General features: G+C 43.8%; 1 protein-coding gene across 1 annotated transcript; it reads left to right on the top strand.

The window, feature by feature from the left end:
* Positions 1 to 16,863: 16,863 nt before the first annotated feature.
* On the top strand, positions 16,864 to 21,200 carry LOC107385606 (translocon-associated protein subunit alpha). Its single transcript, XM_015959598.3, has 9 exons — positions 16,864 to 17,017; positions 17,814 to 17,932; positions 18,019 to 18,106; positions 18,211 to 18,338; positions 18,534 to 18,668; positions 20,001 to 20,077; positions 20,410 to 20,488; positions 20,577 to 20,670; positions 20,757 to 21,200. Exons 1-9 carry the CDS (start codon positions 16,948 to 16,950, stop codon positions 20,819 to 20,821), a joined length of 855 nt encoding a protein of 284 aa, XP_015815084.3. The 5' UTR covers positions 16,864 to 16,947; the 3' UTR covers positions 20,822 to 21,200.
* Positions 21,201 to 21,332: the final 132 nt, after the last annotated feature.

Genomic DNA, 21,332 nt, shown 5'->3' with positions numbered 1-21,332 from the left:
AAACCAAACACACAAAAGATCCCTCTGGATCATCCACAATTTCTCGTTTAGAGTTAAAACCAACCAAACTTTAAAACTCAAACAAATCCAAACGAACAGGGGTTAAAACTACACAAAACCAGGAGGACAGCAGAACCCCTGCACTGCTGCCTCCTAGACTACTGAAGGCACAGCCCTTTTATACAGTTGATGGCGATCAGTGAAGATTCCTTGCAGCTGTGCTCCTCAGCAGCCCGGGAGAGAGGAGGAGGGGCAGTGTCAGGCTGATTCAGCAGGACTTGGTGATTCTGCTGCTTCTCTCCACTGGTCAGGCTGGCAGCCGTAACAATGGGATACGCCACTCCGCGGATTCCTCAGAAGCACTTATCTCAATACGCCAATCCTGACTGGCCAGTGACCGTGACGTACACGTCACCTGCTACTATAAGTAGCAAGCGTCCCAACGCACGCACTATTCAAGATAAACACCTCTTCTCGCTTCGCCCAGCAAGAAGGGTTGTCTGGTGAGACATCTCACTCATGTTACTCAGAGAACCGGGGTTACGACAGTAACCTAAAGTTCTCTTTCTTAACATTCTTTTCGATGTCTCACTATGGGATATGGAGACTCCCGTATTGCCAGACAGCTTATCCAGCGATCACCAACCTACAGGGATACGTCTTGGCCCGCCAAAGACCCCACACTCAGAATCGTGTGAGTCATTGCAGGGACCGAAACATCAAGCTTATAGAAGCGTGCAAATGCAAGTGGAGAAGCCCAACTTGCTGCAGCACAAATCTCCTGGATTGACAGCCCCCGAAAAAGGGCCCAAGAGGCAGACAGGCCCCTAGTAGAATGGGCCCTGAGCCCAACAGGTGCCTGAATGCCCTGACAGGAGTAAGCCATAGAAATAGCCTCCACAATCCAGTGGGAAAGCCGCTGCTTTGTGACGGGTTTCCCCTTACGAGGCCCACCCCATGACACAAAAAGCTGGTCCCCCCTGCGAAGGTTCTCCGTCCGATTCACATACTCCTTGAGCGCGCAAATCGGACACAGCTTGTGCCACCGCTCCTCCTCAGGAGAGGAGAAGGGTGGCGGGTAGAAAGCTGTGAGGATAATAGGAGAAAAGGAGCCCACCACCTTAGGCACAAAGACAGGGTTGGGCTTCAGGGACACCTTCATGTCACCTGGTGCAAACTGGGTGCAGGATGGGTGCACAGAGAGAGCCTGTAAGTCACTAACTCGCTTTGCAGATACCAAAGCCAGGAGTAGCACCGCCTTAAGAGACAGGATCTTAAGGTCCAGGCCGTCCATAGGTTCAAATGGAGGCCCGGAGAGGGCCGACAGCACCAAGGACAGATCCCATGAGGGCACCAGGGGTCGAGACACAGGGAGAAGCCTGCGCGCGCCCCTCATGAAGCTACACACCAGGGGGTGTTGACCTGCCAATTTCTTCCCAAAACCCAAGTGTCGGGCGGAAATGGCTGCTAGGTACACTTTAATGGTGGAGAAAGCCTTCTTCCCATCCAACAAGTCTTGCAGGAAAGACAGAATGATGTTCACCGGGCATTGGAAGGGTGAGACCTCCCTACCCTGACACCAGGCTTCAAACACCCTCCATTTACAGTCATATAGGGACCTAGTGGAGGGGGCCCTAGCATTCTGAATGGTTCGAATGACTGCCTGGGACAGCTCTGCTGACACTAGCCCGCACCCCTCAGGGGCCAGGCCCACAGGGCCAGCCGTTCTGGATGAGGGTGGAAGATCGAGCCTCCCGCTTGGGACACCAGGTCCCTGCGAAGCGGCAGTTTCCAAGGTTGGCCCTCCAGGAGTTGGAAAATGTCCGCCACCCAATGCATGGCTGGCCAGTATGGGGCCACCAGAATGAGAGTGTGGCGCTGGGTTCGTACCCTCAGCAAGGTGGGTGGTATCAGGGCCACTGGGGGGAAAAGCGTAAAGCAGTCTCCGTGGCCAGTCGTGCGCCAGCGCGTCCACGCCGAGTGGAGCGTCTCGGTCGCGCAGGGAGAAAAACAGTGGACACTGAGCATTCTCCTTGGAGGCAAAAAGATCCACTACGGCTGTGCCGAACCGGATCCAAATCTGTTCCAACACTGCTGGATGCAGGCTCCAATCCCCGTACAGGGGTGTCCCTCTGGACAACAGATCCGCCCCCCGATTCAGAACACCTGGGACATGGGTGGCTCTGATTGAGAGGAGATGCCTGCTGCACCATAGGATCAGTCTGCGTGCCAGCGTGTGTAACCGCATGGAGCGCAGCCCCCCCTGGCGGTTTATATAAGCCACAGTCGTGGTGTTGTCTGTTCTCACTAGGACATGATGGCCGGAGAGAAAAGGCAGGAAGCGCCTCAGGGCCAGAAAGACCGCGAGGAGTTCCAGATAATTTATGTGTGTCCCCCAGAGCTCTCTGCTCCACACACCCCTGACAGAGCGACCATCCAGGAGCCCCCCCCCCCCCCCCCCCCAACCTGACAGGCTCGCATCTGTCGTGACCACTTTCCTCACGAGAACCAACCCCAAAGGCACCCCCTGTGCCAAGAGGGAGGGGTGACGCCAACAGCGGAGCGCCGCGACGCACGCTGCAGAGACCGTCACCCTGCGCGCTCTGTGGCGCACTGGAGAGAGACCCAGAGAAGCCACCCAGCGTTGAAAATCTCTCATGTGTAGACGGCCGAGTGGTACCACTGAAATAGCCGACGCCATGAGACCCACAAGCCTGAGGCATAATGCAAACCGCACCAAACTGTGTAGGCGGAAGCGCGCCAGGCAGAGCGAGAGCGCGTTCACGCGCGGTGTCGAGAGACGGGCCGTGAACGCCCCTGAGTCCAGATTCAGACCTAGAAAGGTTATTTTCTGGGAGGGGAGTAAAGCGCTTTTCTGCCAGTTTATTCTGAAACCCAGACCACACAAGTGATGGATCACAACGAGCGTGTTTGACGCTGCCTCCTCTCTGGATCGTGCCAGCAGGAGCCAGTCGTCTAAATACGTGGCCAGCCGAATGCCCCTCCCTCTCAGAGGGGCGATCGCTGCCTCCGTACACCTGACAAACACCCTCGGGCTCAGCGAGAGGCCGAATGGGAGCACGGTGTATTCATAACACACTCCCTGAAAGGCAAACCTCAGAAATTTCCTGTGTGGAGGGTACACGGGAATATGAAAGTATGCGTCCCTCAGGTCGATTGAGGTGAACCAGTCGTTCTGGTGAATCAGACGCAAAAGGGATGAGAGCGTGAGCATTTTGAATCTGTACTTTCTGAGGCATCGGTTCAGGGCCCTCAGATCCAGGATCGGGCGAATCCCGGTCCCTCCCCGTTTCGGGACCAGGAAGTACCTGGAGTAGAAACCGCTCTGAGACCGATCGGGAGGCACAATGCATATCGCTCCCTTCTCCAGCAGGGAGATTTCTCCCTGAAGGATGTGAGCTGACGTCCCCTGGGCGTGGGAGAACACTACGCCGGAGAATCGAGGAGGAACTGAGGCGAATTGGAGCCTGTAACCCCTCGAAATAGTTCTCAGCACCCAACGTGAAGCAGAAACCGCTGTCCATTCCTCCATGTGAGTGGAGAGCGGTGACACAGCCGTGACACACGGAGCAGCAGCTTTCTCCAGAGGTTGTGGGGCAGCGGTGCTCGTGGCAACCACTGCGCATGCGCGGGGGCTTTGTGCTTTGACGGCCCAGGCGTACGGGGACGACCCGTGGCTGGCGGGTAAGTCCGCCAGGGGCCGCCCCCGCCTGGTTCCGCTCATGGGTAACATTTTTAATGATTTTTGCTGCGCCCTTGACATTTCGTCTGGATGCGTCAGCGAACGTTTTAATGCTCCTTGAGCGTGACATGTTTGTGAAAAACAATGTGAGTGCTTGTGACGTGTTTTGAGCCGGCACAGCCGGCTGCACGTCCTGACCCCACCCTGAACCGCTCGGGGACTCTGCCGGAGGGGTTCCGTGAGGGGGGGAGAAGGCACCATGGCAACATCGAACAGGAGGAGCTGGCGAACGGGGAACTGCCAGCTGCAGTGTCGGGAGGGAAAGAACTCCGTCAGGGGTCGGGTGGGTTGTCCCGACGGCGGAGCGGCTTGGTTGCCGGATCTCTGAGGCCAAACTGGTCGAAGCGCTGAGCCCGAAGGAGCTGGTTGGACAGCTTGAGGCTTCGGGCGCTTTGGGATCCGGAACTGAGGCTGGGCTCTGGCAGCTGCCTGAGGAAGGTTCGGCCGAGCCGGCAGCACCGGTGAGGGCTTACGGGGAAGGCAGAGATGAAGGGCTTCATCCTCTTTCTTTTTGGCCTCACACCGTTGCTGCATTGATGCCAGGGCAGAGCCAAAAATGCCTTCAGGCACGATTGGCATGTCCAAAATGTCCTCCTTCTCTCTATCAGAGAGGTTGGTGAGGTTCAGCCATCGTGCACGTTCTTGAAGCACCATCATGCCCATAGCTTTAGCCGTAGCCTGGACCGCGCAGCGCTGCACACGCAGGCAGATGTCGGTCAGTACGGTGATTTCCTCCCACACCTCCGGGTCCGGCTTCGTATCCATGTCCTCACAGAGCTCGGCTTGGTACGCCGAGAGCATGGAGGAGACGTTCAAAGCTCGGACCGAGATGGCGGGTGCCTTGTACGCCCTCTCGTTCAGCGCCGACTGGAAGCGGTCCGCCTTCACAGGGAGAGCGGGAGGCCTGGAGGAAGTTGCCGAGAGCCGTGGGTGCAGGTGTGCTGCAACCAGCGGTTCCATCGGCGGCATGCGAAGCATGCCAGCCTTCTCCATCCCCTCAAAGTCCAGCGAGGAGGCTCCTTGGACAGGAGACCTGGAGCTGAAAGGGTGTTTGTCCCAGGAGGACCTCACTTCTTGGAGAAGCTCCGGGAAGGCGGGAAGGAGAGGCTTTGCCGCCCTTGTGGCATGAGGCAGCTTCTTTCCCTCGTAGCGGGATCTGACAGCCTCAGTGACCACGGTGGGCCAAGGGATGTTGAGCCTGGTCGCAGCGCGTCGGCAGACTGACTGCATGTCCAGGTGGGCGGCCGGAGAAGCCGCTCCATCCCTGGGAGAGGACGGAAAGCTAGGCATGGAGGCCTGAGCGATGGGGAGAAAAACGTCGTCATCCTCGTCCTCCTCTGAAATGAGGAGTTCCGAGGTGTCCTCGTCGTCTCCGTAGTCCAACTCCAACACGTCCTCGACGGGGTGGCTCGGACCGGCCGGTTCGAGCTGTGAGCCCCAGCTGAGTTCGGCACACGGTTCCGGCTCCGGGAGGACATGTTCGCTGGCGTCCCCAGGCGGTGGCCCAGGGGCCGGCAGGCAAGGGTCCTTCCCCGACAGGCTAGCTTGGCGCGCTAGCCGCCGGCGAAGGGTCTTCAGGCTGAAGCAAGCGCAGCTCTCACATGACCCGGGGACTTCCAATGCCAGCTGGGCGTGTTCCAGCCCGAGGCAGCTCGAGCAGACCTTGTGCGGGTCTGTGCTTGAGATTTTGTTCCCACAGGTACAGAGGCGAGCTCCTGCGCCGTCGACTCCTCTGGTGGGAGGAGCGGCTTCCATGCTGGCTAACTGGTGTGTTAGCAAGAGAACGAACAGATGCACTGGAGTGTGAAGCTGCTCGTTATGCCCCGAACCTATGGTGAAGGTCAGGACAGGACGGTAAGTTAACGTTCGGCGACGGAGAGAATATTAGCTGGCTCCGTCTGTGAACAGTTGAGTTAACTTACCTTTAGAGAAAAGCGACCACCGAAGCGAGAAGAGGTGATTGAATGGTGCGTGCGTTGGGACGCTTGCTACTTATAGTAGCAGGTGACGCGTACGTCACGGTCACTGGCCAATCAGGATTGGCGTATTGAGATAAGTGCTTCTGAGGAATCCGCGGAGTGGCGTATCCCATAGTGAGACATCGAAACGAATGTTAAGAAAGAGAACAATCGTTTATACAAAGCCTCTCAAGGTCATAATCCCCAGGCGCTTCAAGAACTAAAATTTAAAAAGTTAAAAAGATTTTAAATAATTATTTTTAAAATTTATAAAAATGAGAAAAATACAAAGTTGTGATTTAAAAAAATGTAAGAAAAGGGGAAAAGAATAAGAAAGGTATCAGTGGAAATCTGTGGATCATAAAATGTGTGAACTGATAAAAAAAATGTGTCTAATATCTGAAATTAGTTGAGAACTGATCACGACGTCACCATCAGGTTGTAACGTATGAGAGTTAACAGAGTTCACCTTAGTAAAGACAGGAAGCGTCTGCTCTGTCGTCTGGCTGTCACAACTTTATCTAATATATAAGAGAATGATTATACACAAGAATGAAAAAATATGATCTGATATCCTTTATTCTCACTTGAATGGATGATTGTGTAAAACTGTGCATCTTAAAATCAGTAGATTTATTTTACTTTTACAAATTAAACTATACAACTAATAAGAAATGATCTGGATGCATACATACTTCTGATGTTTATGTCAGTATGAATTTTTAATATCAGTTTTAACAGAAATATCTAAAAACGTTCATGTAACTTTAAAGTTTAAATTATCCAACCAAACTTCAAAAGTTTGAAGAAAAATCCATACAAATAAAAAAGTTTGAGGATATTGCTTATATATTTTATCAGGACTTTTAATTTGAGACTTCATAAAACAATAATTACACATTATTATTCTTTTGTCTCTATGACCAAAGTGAAATTTCTGGGAATTATTTTCTTTCCAAGCTTTTTAAAAATCTATATCTTTCTCTCTCAAACGTTTTAGGCCTCAGAGCCTGTAAATAATTAGTATGTTAGTGAAGGTAGTTATTTTGTTTACTTTGCAAATGACAATAAAAACACTTGAATAAAGAAAAAATAAACAAAAGGAAGCTCTTTACATTTATTCAAGAATTTTGCTGTGTTTTTTTATTCTTCTTGAATAGATTAATTCAGTTAAATACCAAACTTCCTTAGGCCAAATTTTTACACACTGCATCCATTTACGTAATTCATAAAAAGTGGAACATTTTAAAACCCTATTTACATGATTAACATGACAAACACCGCCACCTTGTGGTGACAGAGTGTCACTTCAGAGAACCAGCAGTTCTGCATGTCTTAGAGATGGTTTGCGTACTCCTTTGCACCGTCTACAGTGTCGATGGTTTTGCTCTTCTGGGTTTGTACTGAAGCATAGACATCTGTCATGGTGGTCACTGCATCTCTGTTACCGCCATCTTCACTTTCAGCCTCTGCTGGCTCCTCTGAAGGAGCCTCCTCCGAGTGGACATGTGGAACGCTGTGGCTCGACACCGGCCTAGGGACCTTCAGGGTCAGGTTGGCATAGCAATCCTGTCTTGTAGACTAGGAAATTAAACATAAACATCTATCTGTTTGGTTTGTTGATGAGCTAAAATAAAGTCTTGAATTGGTAAATGTTCTACCTGTGAGTCCTGGGGATTCCTCAGCGATGAAGAGCAGACTGGAGGATAAAGGTCAGCAGCTTCTGTGTACAACGCCACATCTGCAAAAGATAAAGCGAATAATGATGGAAATGTTCTTGTGAAAACACACACAAACACACACACACATGTATGTGCGTGCACACACACACGCATGTACACACGCGCGCGCACACACACACGCACACGCATGCATGTATGCACACACAGGCGCATGCACGCAGGCATACACAGACGTAAATGCACAAGCATGTACTCATGCACTCACACACACACATGCACACACACACAAATATACGTGTACACACACACATTCACATCCACCCATGCATGCATATACACACACGCACGTACATGCACAAGCATCATGCACTCAAACACACATGTACACACAAATGTACACACACATGCACACACACACAAATACACATGTGTACACACACACACACACACACACACACACACACACACACACACACACACTTACTTGTCTCAGTGTAACTTAGGTTTCCATAAATTGGGTTTTCTTCCATCTGCCTTGAACTTTGTCTTGAATTTCACAAAGGAGACACAACAAAGAAATTTTTAATAAAATGAGATAAAATAAAAAGTGTGGCTTGAACATGAATACACACCTTTGGTTTTTCTTCAGCTGAATTCTCCTTTTCCTTGTTATGACTTTAAAAGGGATCAATTCACATTTAGACACTGAAAATGGGCTTGCCTTAATATTAGACAGAACATAATGTGATTACCTGTGCAGAATTTTACCAAACAGAAAAAAAGGTTCTGCAGTAGAGAGCAGATCAGCAACAAGCAAAATCCATAGAAAAGCAGTGGATTTTTCCTGGCCAGACACTGAATGGACATTTCTGCAGAAAAAGAGAGAAAAAACCCTTAATTTACCAACTGGAATGTCAAATTTGTATAAAAGATCCATCCATGCAGATTTATCATGTACATGTGCATGCATTTAATGTTCTTGACGTGCTAATGAGCCTCAGCTCTTTGAACTGGGAGGAAATTTATGAGCGGTTCACTAAAATTAGAACACAGAAACTTCACAGAGAAGTGCGGGATCTCACCACAACTGCACCACCCTCACCCATCACAGGTGAACCCAAGTTTATATCTGTTCAGAGAGGAAGCACATGCTTAAAGGTGTTAGATCTAACACAATGCTCCAACAGAAACTGGCCAAAACATTGCCCTTTTGTAATTTTCATTTAAAATTTAAAATTTTGTATTACATGTTGAAGGAGAGAACTTTAGGGCTCCTAGTCTGTAAATAGGTCACTAGATGCTGGAGGGGGAACATGAGAAGTTATATAGACGCAACCATAGCGTTTGTATCCTTACGCACAAGATTGACATCAGTGCTCTGCTCTAGCAGATCATGATGTGGTTTCACAGAGACCTTTGCAAGTATGGATGTATACAGCATTTGTCTGCTTTGTACTTTGAGCTGTTGCTGCAGGATTACAAAGTCAGCATAAGAAGTTTGAAGCGTTTCCTTCGCGTGTTTCCTTCCTTGCTGCAATAGATGCTGAAGAACTTTTAGAACTGCATCAACCAGGTAAATGCACTTTCTGCCTGCTGATAGGTTACAGCCACACTGGGTGACTGGTTTTTAGAAAACAGATTTAACCCTCAGGATACACTTTAAATACACTTGAGTCTTTAGAGGACAAAAACGCCCGCTGGTACAAATGGCTATAAAAATGTATACAGTCTTTTTTTTTTTTTTTGCTCTTTTTTTCATAGATCTGTTAAACAACTTCAGTCCTGCTCAAACATAAAAACTCCCAGGATTTTAACCCTTCAAATGCCAGTTGGATTACTCAAAGTTAAAAGTTTGTTATTTTACAAAAAAAAAATGTTTTATTCCTGGGGCATTCATTATAAATCAGTCTTGGTTAATTTATGAAATATATGAAATATTAAAATGTTTGCATCAATAGTTTTTGTGTAGCTACCAAGCCCCCACAATGCGGCTCAAAAATTGAAGCAATCCCGGAAGTACCATAAAATTGCAGTTCCACCCTCATCCGCTGGGGGCTGGTGTCAGAAGCGAGCAAATCCTCATTGACTCCCATGTTAAAAATACCTATTTCACAGCAGAAATAAACATGTTTACAGCCTGGTACCAAAACATGTTTTTGGTTTAAATTATCTAGTTTACACTTATGACAACTCTGAGGGGGGTGAATTTTTTTTCTCACTCTTCTGTTTAAGTGTATTAAAAACCTGCAATTCTGTATAATTAATGAACATCAGACCCACGTGACCGCCGCCTCAGACCCACGTGACCACAGAGCTAGCTCCGTGGAAAGGCCTCAGTAGAGCCTCGGTCTGGCTTGGAAACTGCTCCGGGATTTGAGTCTCTGTGTTTGTGTATTCTTTTTTGGAAATTTTTTGTGCAATTGTTGGACAAAATGACTTGCTGTGGCATTAATTGCACTAACAGAGCGTCCAAGGAGTCTCCACTTCATTTTTTTCAATAAGTAAAATTATATTTATGTATTTTAGGTCACTGCCGAGCTGAGCTTAGATTTTAACATGTACTGTTTATCCATGAAATTTAAATGTAAAAGGGTAAAACCCAGTGCATTTAACATAATGCTGCACTTTAGAAAATGGGTTGAAATATAACATGTTGGTGGAGCTGGGTTCTGACTATCAGCTTGTGGAGCTCTCGGGAGACCTCTGTTTTCCACCCGGTTCTCCCCTCCCCGCAGCTCGGCGCATCTCTGTCAGATCGCGGCTTCTGTGTGCTGCGCGGGCTGATGGCTTGTGGAGCTCTGGGATGGAAACCTTTCCACCCGGTTCTCCCCAGCAGCAGCTCTGCGCATCTCTGATCGCAGCGGCGCTTGTCTGCTGTACGGCTGTCGGCTTGTGGAGGTCTCGGAGACCTGTGTGTTCCACCCGGTTTTACCCAGCGGTCAGCCCGGCGTATCTCTGACTCAGAAGCACTGGTGTTGTGCACAGTTAACTCCGGTTGTAGCTAGGTTGCTATGTCTGTTAGCTTAGCTCCCACCTCCGCGTTAGGTTAGCTTCAGGTTAGCTTGTAGCTAGTTCGACCGGGTGTCGTCAGGTGATCCCAGCCTTACAGCCCCACCCTCAGCTCCACCTCTCTTCCCTTTTGTGGAATTGTCTGGGCTTGACGGAACCTGTGACACGGTCAAAATGGCGGTGGTGTCCACCTCCCATTTCTCCTCAAAAACGTGTTATTGGAGTCTATGGAAACCCATTGTAGCGTTATGGTTTATGCTCTTTTATGAAAGAGGAACCATTCTACATATTAATTTGTGATATTAATTTTATTAAATTAATAACCAAATTGTATAGTTTTAAGAAGACTCAAAGGTTGTTTTCATCGATAAACTGACGATAATATCCGTGTGTCTGTGTTTCAGTTCAATGAAGAAACAAGTTTGAAAGTTAAAAGATTTAATTCTTCAAATTAACTAATGATTTTGAAATGACAAGCATAGGAACAACAATCAACATTGGCAACTTTGTTGGACAATCTTTAACAGTTGATATTGTAAACTTGCTCAAATAGACCTTGTGATGAGTGTGTGAAGATTGAACATGAGGTGAGCTGAGTGCGTGTGTGCATCTGATTTTGCTTCAGGAAGAAACAGGTGTCTGAGTGAAAAGTGATGGTTTGAATAAACTTAGGTTTTGTTGGAAAAGATGCATCAAAACGCTATCTGTCGTGGAATGCCTCACTGTATTCGGACCCTCTGTTGGACCCGGGACGTCACCTTAGGATGATGTTTCATCCAGGGCACCTTGGCTGGCAAAGAAGACAAAGATGCGCCACGAACCGGTCCAGAGTTGTCCTCGGTACACGTTGATGGTAAAGCGTTTGCAGATGCGCTTTCTTAAGTTTAGTTTACTCAGAAATCAAAAGACTCTGGGCGAGTCTGCGTTAGCGATTGTAATTAAGCTATTCCTGTCTGTCTTGGCAGGAATAACGGAAGGGGGGGGGGAGAAATGAGCCGATAGGCTCCGTCCCCCCTTTAGCGTTTATTCAGGTCTTCTCTCTTTCATTGTCAAGCACGAACTGACTCATGAACTGAAACTTACCAAACCCAGTTCTCTTCTCAAAGCAAAACGTGTGCATCAGCAAATGTGTTTTGGAGTTTACTGTGAGAGCAGATGTGTGTGTGTGAGTGTGTGAAGGTCACCACTAAAACATCCTCAGACATTATTTAATTAAGCAGTGATTCATTGGTTATTATGATTACCCAAAGCATAATAATCATTCATTTGATTAAAACACATTTATAATGAGCAAAGTGATAATAATGATCATTTAACAACTTAAAATAACGGAAAGGAAGTTTAAGACTTTATGTTATGTTATGACTAGCTTCTCCATGGGAACACATCTTCTGGCGCTGCAGGTGTTCAGATGTTATGGTTTCCAGCAGACTCTTGCAGACTTCATGTCTGCAAAGGTCTCAATCTGTGGGTGAAAGTTCTCAGCGACCCAGCACTTGACCCAGCCGAGTCAAATGACCTTTGTGACAGAAAACCCATATTTCCTCACGTTACACCATTGTCCAATATTTATATGTCGATGGTAGCAACAGATTTAAAAGTTCACATCCTCTTGTGACTACTGAGGACTAGAACGTCCCATTGACTTCCATTCAAACCACAGTTATTAATCCTGTAACATCTGCAACAAATAATCATGCTTTTGATGATATTAGGGTTTCATTTTGGAGAAAATTAGTGAAATTTATGATTTTTATTGATTTAGTCATTTCTTCATATGTGGCCCGGGCGAGAAACTCTACACATTTCTTTAGATCTTCTGCTATTTGTATTGAAATCAAAAGGTCAACCTGACCTCTGAAATGTTACTTAAACACAGTTTGATTCTCTTGATGAATTTCAAATAGTAGAAAACAAGCACAATTAGTATGTTTAGGCACCTGGCTGGAGCCCAGGCACCAAGCGGACGATTTTGTCCTCTAAGGTCACAATATGTTTTTTCCATGGTGTTCCCTTGGTCTATTTTCAAAATTCCAAATAGAATTTCTAAAATTGTCTAGAGAAGTTTTGGCACAAAATGTTGTACAATGTGCACAAACAATGGTGAAATGGCATCCAAAAGAAAAACAAAAAACTGCCCAAATGGACAAAAATGTCCCTAATGATGCCTGACGGTCAAGCTAAGCTTTCTTTTGACTGACCTGTGAATTTTGACTTTGGCCACTTGTGGTCACAAATAATTATCATTGAAAAAGATGCTGTTTTAACTTGTATGGTCTTACAAAAAGAATTGAGTAGTTTAACATCTCTTTTATGCAGCTCTGCATCAGTGATGTATGAGAAAAAACTAGACGGCAAAACTTTGGAGAGAAGAGTCAAAACACAACAAATCATCAGCTCTTCTCATGCAGCTGCAGGAAACACGGGAATTTTGAAAGAATATGCAGAAAAGCTTCACTCGGGTCACTTTCTGACTTTGCTGAAAATAAATGTAAAGTTTAAATAAATGAATCAATATTCATCTTTTTCTCCATTTATCTGAAAAATCCCATCTTTCACTTTGCTCTCTGCAGGGTTTTGATTGTAAATTATGATCATTTTTTCATTTTCATGTTTTTTCTGTATTTAATGTAAGAAAATGAGATGCATAAAAATGTTTAAAAATGCACTGTAACAATGAATGATTTGCAGTAATAATATATCCCACTGAACATCTTAGGTGTTTAAAAAAGAACGAAAGCATGAATATATCCCACTGTTATCATGGTGTTAAAGCTTAACTAATGTGTTGTTTTCTCTAATGCACGCTTTTGCAATTAATTATAGACACGATTAGTGGAGGACTGGCCATCTGTGAAATCTGGAGAATCCCAGAATGATGCTTCTAAGGGGAACACCACTTATTTATTTCTTACAAAAACAGTTCATGAGAGATCCACCAACACAGTTTTTTACAAACAGATCTACTGATTACATTCATCTTACTTTATGTTTTCTATCTCATATAAATAATTGTTTATACTATAAGGAACATTAGTGTTTAATTTATGATTTTTTTTTCTGAAAGAGTGGATCATTGGAAAAAAAAGATGACAGCCGTTCATTTTCCCTGTTCATTATTCTGGTGAAATCATTTTAGAGCTTCAGAGCAAGTTTTAGACAATCTGCGTAAAGTACACACAAACACACACACACACACACACACACACAGCATCTATTGCATGTTTGTTGAGAGAGAACATCCATTAGCAACTTTGCAAAGACATAACATCTTTCATACTTAGATCAAGATCTTTAAAACCCAAATGTCACAATCACCATTTCACAATCACTCTTTTGCTTCATCAACCTTAAAAACATTGAGTTTTACTGAAAGATTTAGCTTCTTTACCTGTCGTGTTGCATTTGCAATCCATGATTCACAGGCGGTTCACAAAACAAAATGTGAGTTTATTTAAAATAGAGCTCTGACTGTGTTTCTGAGGAACACGAGCATGGAGCCTGCATCGTGTCTCCTCTCACACGGTGTGAAGCTGCTCAGGAGGAATGTCTGCTTGTTTCAAAGGGCTGTAACAGGATGTGTGCTTCTGCAAAAAGCCACAACCATTTTTTTAGACTGGAGAAACATGAAGGGAACATGCAGCAAGACTGACGATCAGGTCTGACAATTTCAGGGATCTAGTTCATGGAACTTTTATTTTTAACTTGAAGAAAATGTGTAATTTTAGGGAAGTCGTGTCATACGTTGCATCAGATGCATCAAATTCATTATTCCATAAATGCAACAACTCCATGAAGTTGGATCTATTCTCTGCTGGCTGTGTGTGTGTGTGTGTGTGTGTGTGTGTGTGTGTGTGTGTGTGTGTGTGTGTGTGTGTGTGTGTGTGTGTGTGTGTGTGTGTGTGTGTGTGTGTGTGTGTTATTTTAGATCTTATTTCACATCTCCTTGCTCATTATGCTGCATTATGCCACAGTTATAGCTGTTTGACTTGTCTGCTCATTGTCTCCTTCTCTCTTCAATATAGGAAATGGGTTATTGATAAACATATTGATCAAATCCATGACACAGCACGACACTGGGTTTATGTTTACATCCACCGGCCAATAAAGGACAACATTGTGGGTTGTAAAACTAAAATGGCAGCAAGTCAAGCAGCTGCTTCTGAACCCAGAAGATGTTGTCATCCTTCTCAGAAGAGAAGTGAGTCACTTCAAGTGACCATTAAAGATCTAAAACCAGAGTGAGTTTAGGTGAAGCCTAAGTCAGATGGACCCAAATAATAAATTTCATGTATTGGCAGTGAACCTGGTATCCTGGCAGCTGCATGGAAGTGTTGTTCTATTGTTGCAACTATAACCTCCACACACTAGATGTCACTCTGCCCTGCAAACAGCCAACGTCCCACAGACATGCAGATCATGTCTAGACTACATCTGTAGGACGTCCAAACTAGGTCTTTGCACAGTGGGTGGTGTTTTATGTTCCATATTCCACCTCTAAGAAGCAATCTTCAGAAAAGTAACATATCTTTAAAAATAAATTTATAGTAAGGCCAGTTTGTTATGGTCGGCAGTTTTATCAGAAAGTGGCACGAGTAGGCAAGAATTCCTATTTCAAGCTTTATTTGAACCTGCATCACACGTAGCAATATCAAGCATCCATCTTAACTCCTCTAAGCACTTCTCTCTTTTAGCTCCTTCTCCTATCCATTATTGCCCCCAAGTGATAGTGGTGGTGGTGAACAAGGATGTCCAAAAGACAAATACCAAAATATCCTGGTTGAAAGTACATTTTTTTAAAATTCAACAATTATTGATTTTGTTTTTATTTGATACAGTGTATATATGCTACATTATACTGAACTGAAAAAGTTTTAGTATTTTTAGGAATTGATTTGTAAATTGTTGTAAATATGAGACAGTAAAGGGTCTATTGTGTTTTCTGTAATAAAATAAAATAATCTAATTCGTTGGGTTCCCTGGGTCGAATGTTTTCTAGTTTGTTGTTCTTGAAAGTAGAAGTGAAACCTGTATCAGCAATAAAAATGAGACGCTTGGGTTTTAATCACTGGATTAATTCTGCTCAATGGTGCCACGTTGCTCCAAAGTGTTACTGCTTCTTAAACAGCATGGTGAGAAGAGACAAGGCAGAAGTGTAGGCTTTACAACTCTGGAGGTTTTTTTTCCAGCCGTTGTTAGTGCTGCAGTATTAGCTCGCAGGAGACACGACACCCCATACTCACTGATGGTAAACAGTAGTTACGTCCCTCCTTCTTTTGTTTTAAGAGGAGAAAAACTGACAATCCCCACAACCAGCTGGATATGAAATATGTTTCAGTATAACCTTCCTTCCAAAATGACTGAAAAATTAGACTCTTTTGGGGTTTTCTCACTGTAAAACTCACTAAATTCTTACACACTGCACCTTTAATAGCTTATTTCACTTAGAGGTGAAACTCAAAATTTTGCAGTCATCCATAGCTGCTGCAGCTCAACATCATAGAAGACAAGAAGGAAGAACGTTTTATTCAAAATGGTCTTTTAGATCTACCCATTAACCAACAATGTCTCATCTGTAAGTGGCATGATAACATTATTGCTGATCACATGAAACAAAGTCTGTTTCTGTCACTTTAGTTTTAGATTGTCTGCAAAACGAAATCTAGAATTGGTTGAATTACGCATATTGACTAGCTTCACCCACTTCCATTTATGTATGTTCAAGTTAGGGTTAGGCAACACAGCATGTTTAGATGAACAACAGAGAACCATTGAAACTACAAACTGAAGTAAAACATAAATTAGGTTATATTTTTTCAAGCTTCATTCTTATTGCATCTAGCTCAGAAATGTTCAAACTTTTCAAGACAAGGACCAAAAAAAGTCAAGTTAAAAGTTCTCGTGGACCACACAATCATGATTATTTTTTAAATAAAAAGATTCTTTTATTGTATTTTTCTATTTAAGCTGCTCAAAATAGTACAAATCTCGATATAAACACGTTTATCTACATCCACCATTTAAGAAATGCAACTGGGGTCTGCATAAAAATCATCCCGAGGACCGTAATGGACCCCTGGGGCCATTACGGACATGCAAAATTATACTTGGACGTCTAGCAGATTTGGACACTTAGTAAATGTAACTTAAAATGCAACATTGAAATTATTATTTTATTTGTTTGTTTATTTTAAGTAAAAATCTATATAAACATTTAAACCAAAACAGTGAGCCTCATCAAAAAACATCATTGGTAGAAGTTGAAATTGTTAAATATAAAAGTTAATGATTTTGTGTAACAAAATTAGTCATGTGCATTGACAGCTTTAAAAAGGCAGTGAGCAGTCGTTGAAAAAAAAAAGGCTCTTTCTTTTAGGTGAAAACTTCGTAGTTTCCGGATGTCAGTGAATGCAGCGCGACCATAATGGGCGTGGTAGCTAACGTCCTGTAACCCCGCCCCCTGCTCTTACGCTGCCCTCTCTCTTCTCCTGAACGCTGATGTGTTACTAGCGTCAAGCTTCCACAGCCTGGAAAAATGTTCAAAATCGTCTCTAAATTGTTGCTTGTTTTCCTTCTGGCCTTCCCATGCGGGCTCATATCAGTCGGTAAGTGTACTTCCGCTTCAGGGCAGATACTTTTGGTTCTTTCCTCGTGTAAAATAACGTTTTGAGCTAATCTTTGTAGATATTGACGTGGCATACTACTTACCAGTCCCCTCGCTATGTACGGGCTACGCGAGCTGCTCTTCCTGCCATATTGCTGTTTAATTCTCAATAAACCTTCATTAATTCAACGATAGTTTCTAACTCGGGTTATTTGTAAGGAGGTGGTCAGCACGTAGCTGGTGGCATCTGGCCATTTAAAACTAAGACAACCAGCTCGGAGGAGGTTTTGATTTAATATTTTAGGTTATTAAGATGAATCTGTCCAAACTTTTGAAGTCGTTTAGGTTTAATTAACAATCAGCAGCAGCCCCCCCCCCCCCCCCCCCCCCCCCCCATCCGCGGGACACGTCACCATAAGGTGGAAACTCCTGTTTGGGTTTGTAATGGCTCACATTTAAGATGAGCAGTAAAATCCTCTGTGGGTTATTTTAACCCTGTTTCAAGCATGGATTATTTTCACTTAAATTGGATTATTTATTAAAGATCAAATTCAGATGAAGTGAGAAAAATGTATGAGTAAAACTATTTATTATGTGATCATCCTCAGCCTTGTGGTGGATTTTCACCTTTACTACTTCCAGGAGTTTGGAGAATGAATTAAACAGGCCCTATGACTGAAAACTTATTCAATATTTCATTAATTGTGACTTTTTTCCATTTAGGATCCACAAACATTTTTATTCCAGTCCAGATCCAACCTCTCATTCCAACTCACTGCTGACTTCTGTCTGTGCAGGCCACGTTCACGCAGATTCAGACCCAGCCGAGGACTCTTCGGAAGACACAGATGCTGCTGTTGATGAGGAGGACGATGAGGAAGAGGTGGTTGTTGAAGAAGATCAATTACAGAATGCGGTGTGTTGAGTATCTCTAAGAACTAGTAGCAGATATTACATGCTGGGTGTGTTCATGTGATATATTTGCTTTTTTGTCCTCAACAGGAAGGAGATGAAAATGACAATGAAGAACCTTCTGATATAACTTCTCACACTGATGCCGACACCACCATCCTCTTCATCACTGGCGAAGGTTTGTGAAGAGATCAATTATTTCTTTATTATTTGAAACAAGATTTGCTGAACATGATAAGTTAGTTTAGGAGTTTAATTACACGATTGTTTTTATGCATTTAGAGTTTCCTGCTAATGAGATTGTGAGGTTCCTGGTGGGATTCACCAATAAGGGAAGTGAAGCTTTCACCATCCAGTCTCTGGAGGCCTCGTTCCGTTACCCCCAAGATTTCCAGTTCTTCATTCAAAATGTAAGTTTTGTCAGAAAAAAACTAAACATGTTTAAATGGGTCTATTAGTTTTATTTTCTCGTGTGTGTGTGTGTGTGTGTGTGTGTGTGCGCGCGCGCGTGTGTGTGAGATGTGATATTTAGTCATTTAAAACCACTACTGATGCCACTAATGTCTTAATGAACCAAGTACATAATTAGTGAGTTGTGATTGTAGTTCACAGCGTTGCCCCTGAACACCGTGGTCCAGCCGCAGGCTCAGGCCTCTTTCGAGTACTCCTTCATCCCAGCTCAGCCCATGGCGGGACGGCCCTTCGGTCTCGTTATCCTCCTCAACTACCAGGATGCTGAGGTAAAGGGAAAAAAATAGTTTTGCTTCACTTGGATTCTTAAACCTATGCCTGTTGCACAGAATGCAGCTTTCATCACTTTGATCTCTCATGAGATTCACAATTAGAAGTCTCCTACAGTGATACTAAAGGGACTACAACTCTGGAGTTGGTTATTTTTACGGTTTCTTAACATTTAATATTAGTGATGTACCGATATGAAATTTTTGGGTCGATACCAATATCTGACATTAATGCTACTAAAGTCAGCAGATTTTGTATAGAGTGAAAATTATTAGAGCAGATCTTACATTATTATGCACACACACATTTACGCATCTGAGATGATTACAACCACTGTCACATGACTAAACAAATACTCCCCAAAACAGATAAACAAATGGAAACAAGATGGAAGAAATATCGGTTGTTAATATCTGCCCAGTTTTATTTATCGGACCGATATCGATATGTTAAAAAATGCCAAACATCTACCAATATTGGTGCCGATATATTGTGCATCCCTATTTAATCTTGTTTTATTTCTCCACACAGAAAAGATGGGTAGATTTGGCTGTAATCTGAGTTTTCACCACTCGATGTCACTAAATCATCTGCTGTGGTAGTGATCTTTAGATGTCTTAAACTTTTGCTTCCAAATTTCACATAAAATCTTTATGTGAGCAGAACTTAAGACCAGAGAAAATCATTTTTAGCAAACTACAGTTTTAGAAGCTTTATTTTTCTGTTTTCTTTCTTGAACTTTTAAAATGTTGGCATTATTTTGTTGGTATTCTCTCTTTCTTTAATTTTAAACATTTTTTGCTCAGCCTAACTTACAGAAAACTTGCCTCACATCATAAACGTTCAAGCTGCTTTATAATTTACTTTAACTGTCCGTTTATTTTGGGATGAGTGAGCTCAGGAGTCTGAGGCGTCCAAGGATGTCCTTAAGCATAAAAAAGCAATATTATATCCATACTGTCATTTAAATGACCCAATACTGCCTAGTGAGGTCATTATTCTGGATTTATTTATTTTTCTGTTTATACACAAGCAATAACAGATTTTTGTTTTCCGCCCACTTACAGTTCTTTGTGTTATTGATTTTTTTTATTCCTCTGCTTTTTTATTTTATTTAATTTAAAATCTCAAGTTGTGTAATAAACGTGAGAAGAAAAACACTGAGCCAGTATTTGTTCCACAGAAAACATTTATAACATCTTTATTTCAGACTATTGTAGGTTTTCACACGGGATGGATTCCTTTCTGCTGTTTCTGAAAGAATTAGTTTGACCTAAAATCATTCTGTGAGCGTTTTGGTTTGAATTAGCTTTTTCTTCTAAAACCACCAGGGCTCCATGTTCCAGACTGCTGTTTACAACCAGACTGTCACCATCACGGAGAAAGAAGACGGGTTGGATGGAGAAACGTAAGCTCAGCCGAATCGTTCGTAACCTGTTATTCACTCACGAGACTCAAAATGCTGCTGCTGCAAAACCAGGAGACCACAAGCATCACGGTAGTCAGTAGGTGGAGGAGTTGAAGTGATTTCAGCTCTGCTGCACAGGCTCTCAGACTAATAAACCAGAGGAGAAGTTCTGAAAATAGAGGTGAGAAACTGGCACAAAGAAATGTGTTTCTGTATTGTGTTGCTGGCGCAAGAAGCACAAAGTGTCACAGACAAACTGGTCGAGTAAAGATTTCTCTTCTCTTTCACTTCTGTACTTTCAGTGGTGCTAAAAAGAAATGATGTGTTTGCAGAATGTTCATGTACGTGTTCCTGGCTGGTCTGGTGGCCCTCATGCTGTTTGGGATGTACCAGCTTCTGGAGACCAGAACGGTATTCTGCATCTGAACCTGGCTGAGCTCTGATTATTACGGGATCGTTTGATTTTTAACATAATTGTCTTTCATCTTATTTTCTGCAGAGAAAAAGGATTCCTGTGAAAATAGAGAAAGGCACTGTTGGAATTAACGATGTGGACATCAGCTGGATTCCTCAGGAGACACTTAATGCCATGAGTATGTTCCTTTTTTCTGTTTAGTCTCTAATGTTAGCCGGAAAGTCTCAAGCAATTATCTGTGTCTTATATTTCCCCGTCTTACAGACAAGGCTTCTCCTAAGACGTCCCCACGGAAACGAACCAAAAGGGCGGCTGGAGTCGACCAGTAAGCTCCACTCTGCTTCCGGGCCTTCACGCTGCTCTACAGTGCAGCATCCCACTTCCTGTTCATCTGGGAATGCTGGTTTTGGAATTCAGAAATGGTTTTAATTTGACTTTCTGACCGACGAGCATGATGGACTGGATCTCCACACCACTGTGACTTGTATTAGCCTGGAAAGGCTTTGTCAGAGATCGTGTGTCCTGGTGGTGGCAGCTGCAAGAACAATCAACATAACAGTGTTCTCGCCCTGTTTTGTGGCCTTTTCCAACATTTTTCCAATCCATTTGAGGAAAAAGCAGAAAACTTCAGCCTTACATCAAAGGTGCAAGCTCCCAGGCTGATTAACAATGTTTTTTTTTAATAAAACAACATTTTAAACAGTACAAGGATTTTTTGTCTGGTTTTCCTGGCGCTTCTGTCTTGATGTTAATGTTTTTTTTTTTTTTTTACTAACAGCTTGTTGGAAGCACATGACTGTAAATCAGACACTTTAGCCTGACATTAGGGGATGGCGTCAG

This window comes from Nothobranchius furzeri, chromosome 3, assembly GCF_043380555.1.
Source record: "Nothobranchius furzeri strain GRZ-AD chromosome 3, NfurGRZ-RIMD1, whole genome shotgun sequence".
Classification (NCBI taxonomy): Eukaryota; Metazoa; Chordata; class Actinopteri; order Cyprinodontiformes; family Nothobranchiidae; genus Nothobranchius; species Nothobranchius furzeri.
This window is presented reverse-complemented; position numbering and strand designations above follow the sequence as displayed.

Bases quoted from the DNA above. Each gene is read 5' to 3' on its own strand.
- LOC107385606 (XM_015959598.3), top strand. From the start codon at position 16,948: ATGTTCAAAATCGTCTCTAAATTGTTGCTTGTTTTCCTTCTGGCCTTC. The intron at 17,018-17,813 runs GTAAGTGTACTT...CTGTCTGTGCAG, and splicing joins ATGCGGGCTCATATCAGTCG to GCCACGTTCACGCAGATTCA. The intron at 20,078-20,409 runs GTAAGCTCAGCC...ATGTGTTTGCAG, and splicing joins GACGGGTTGGATGGAGAAAC to AATGTTCATGTACGTGTTCC.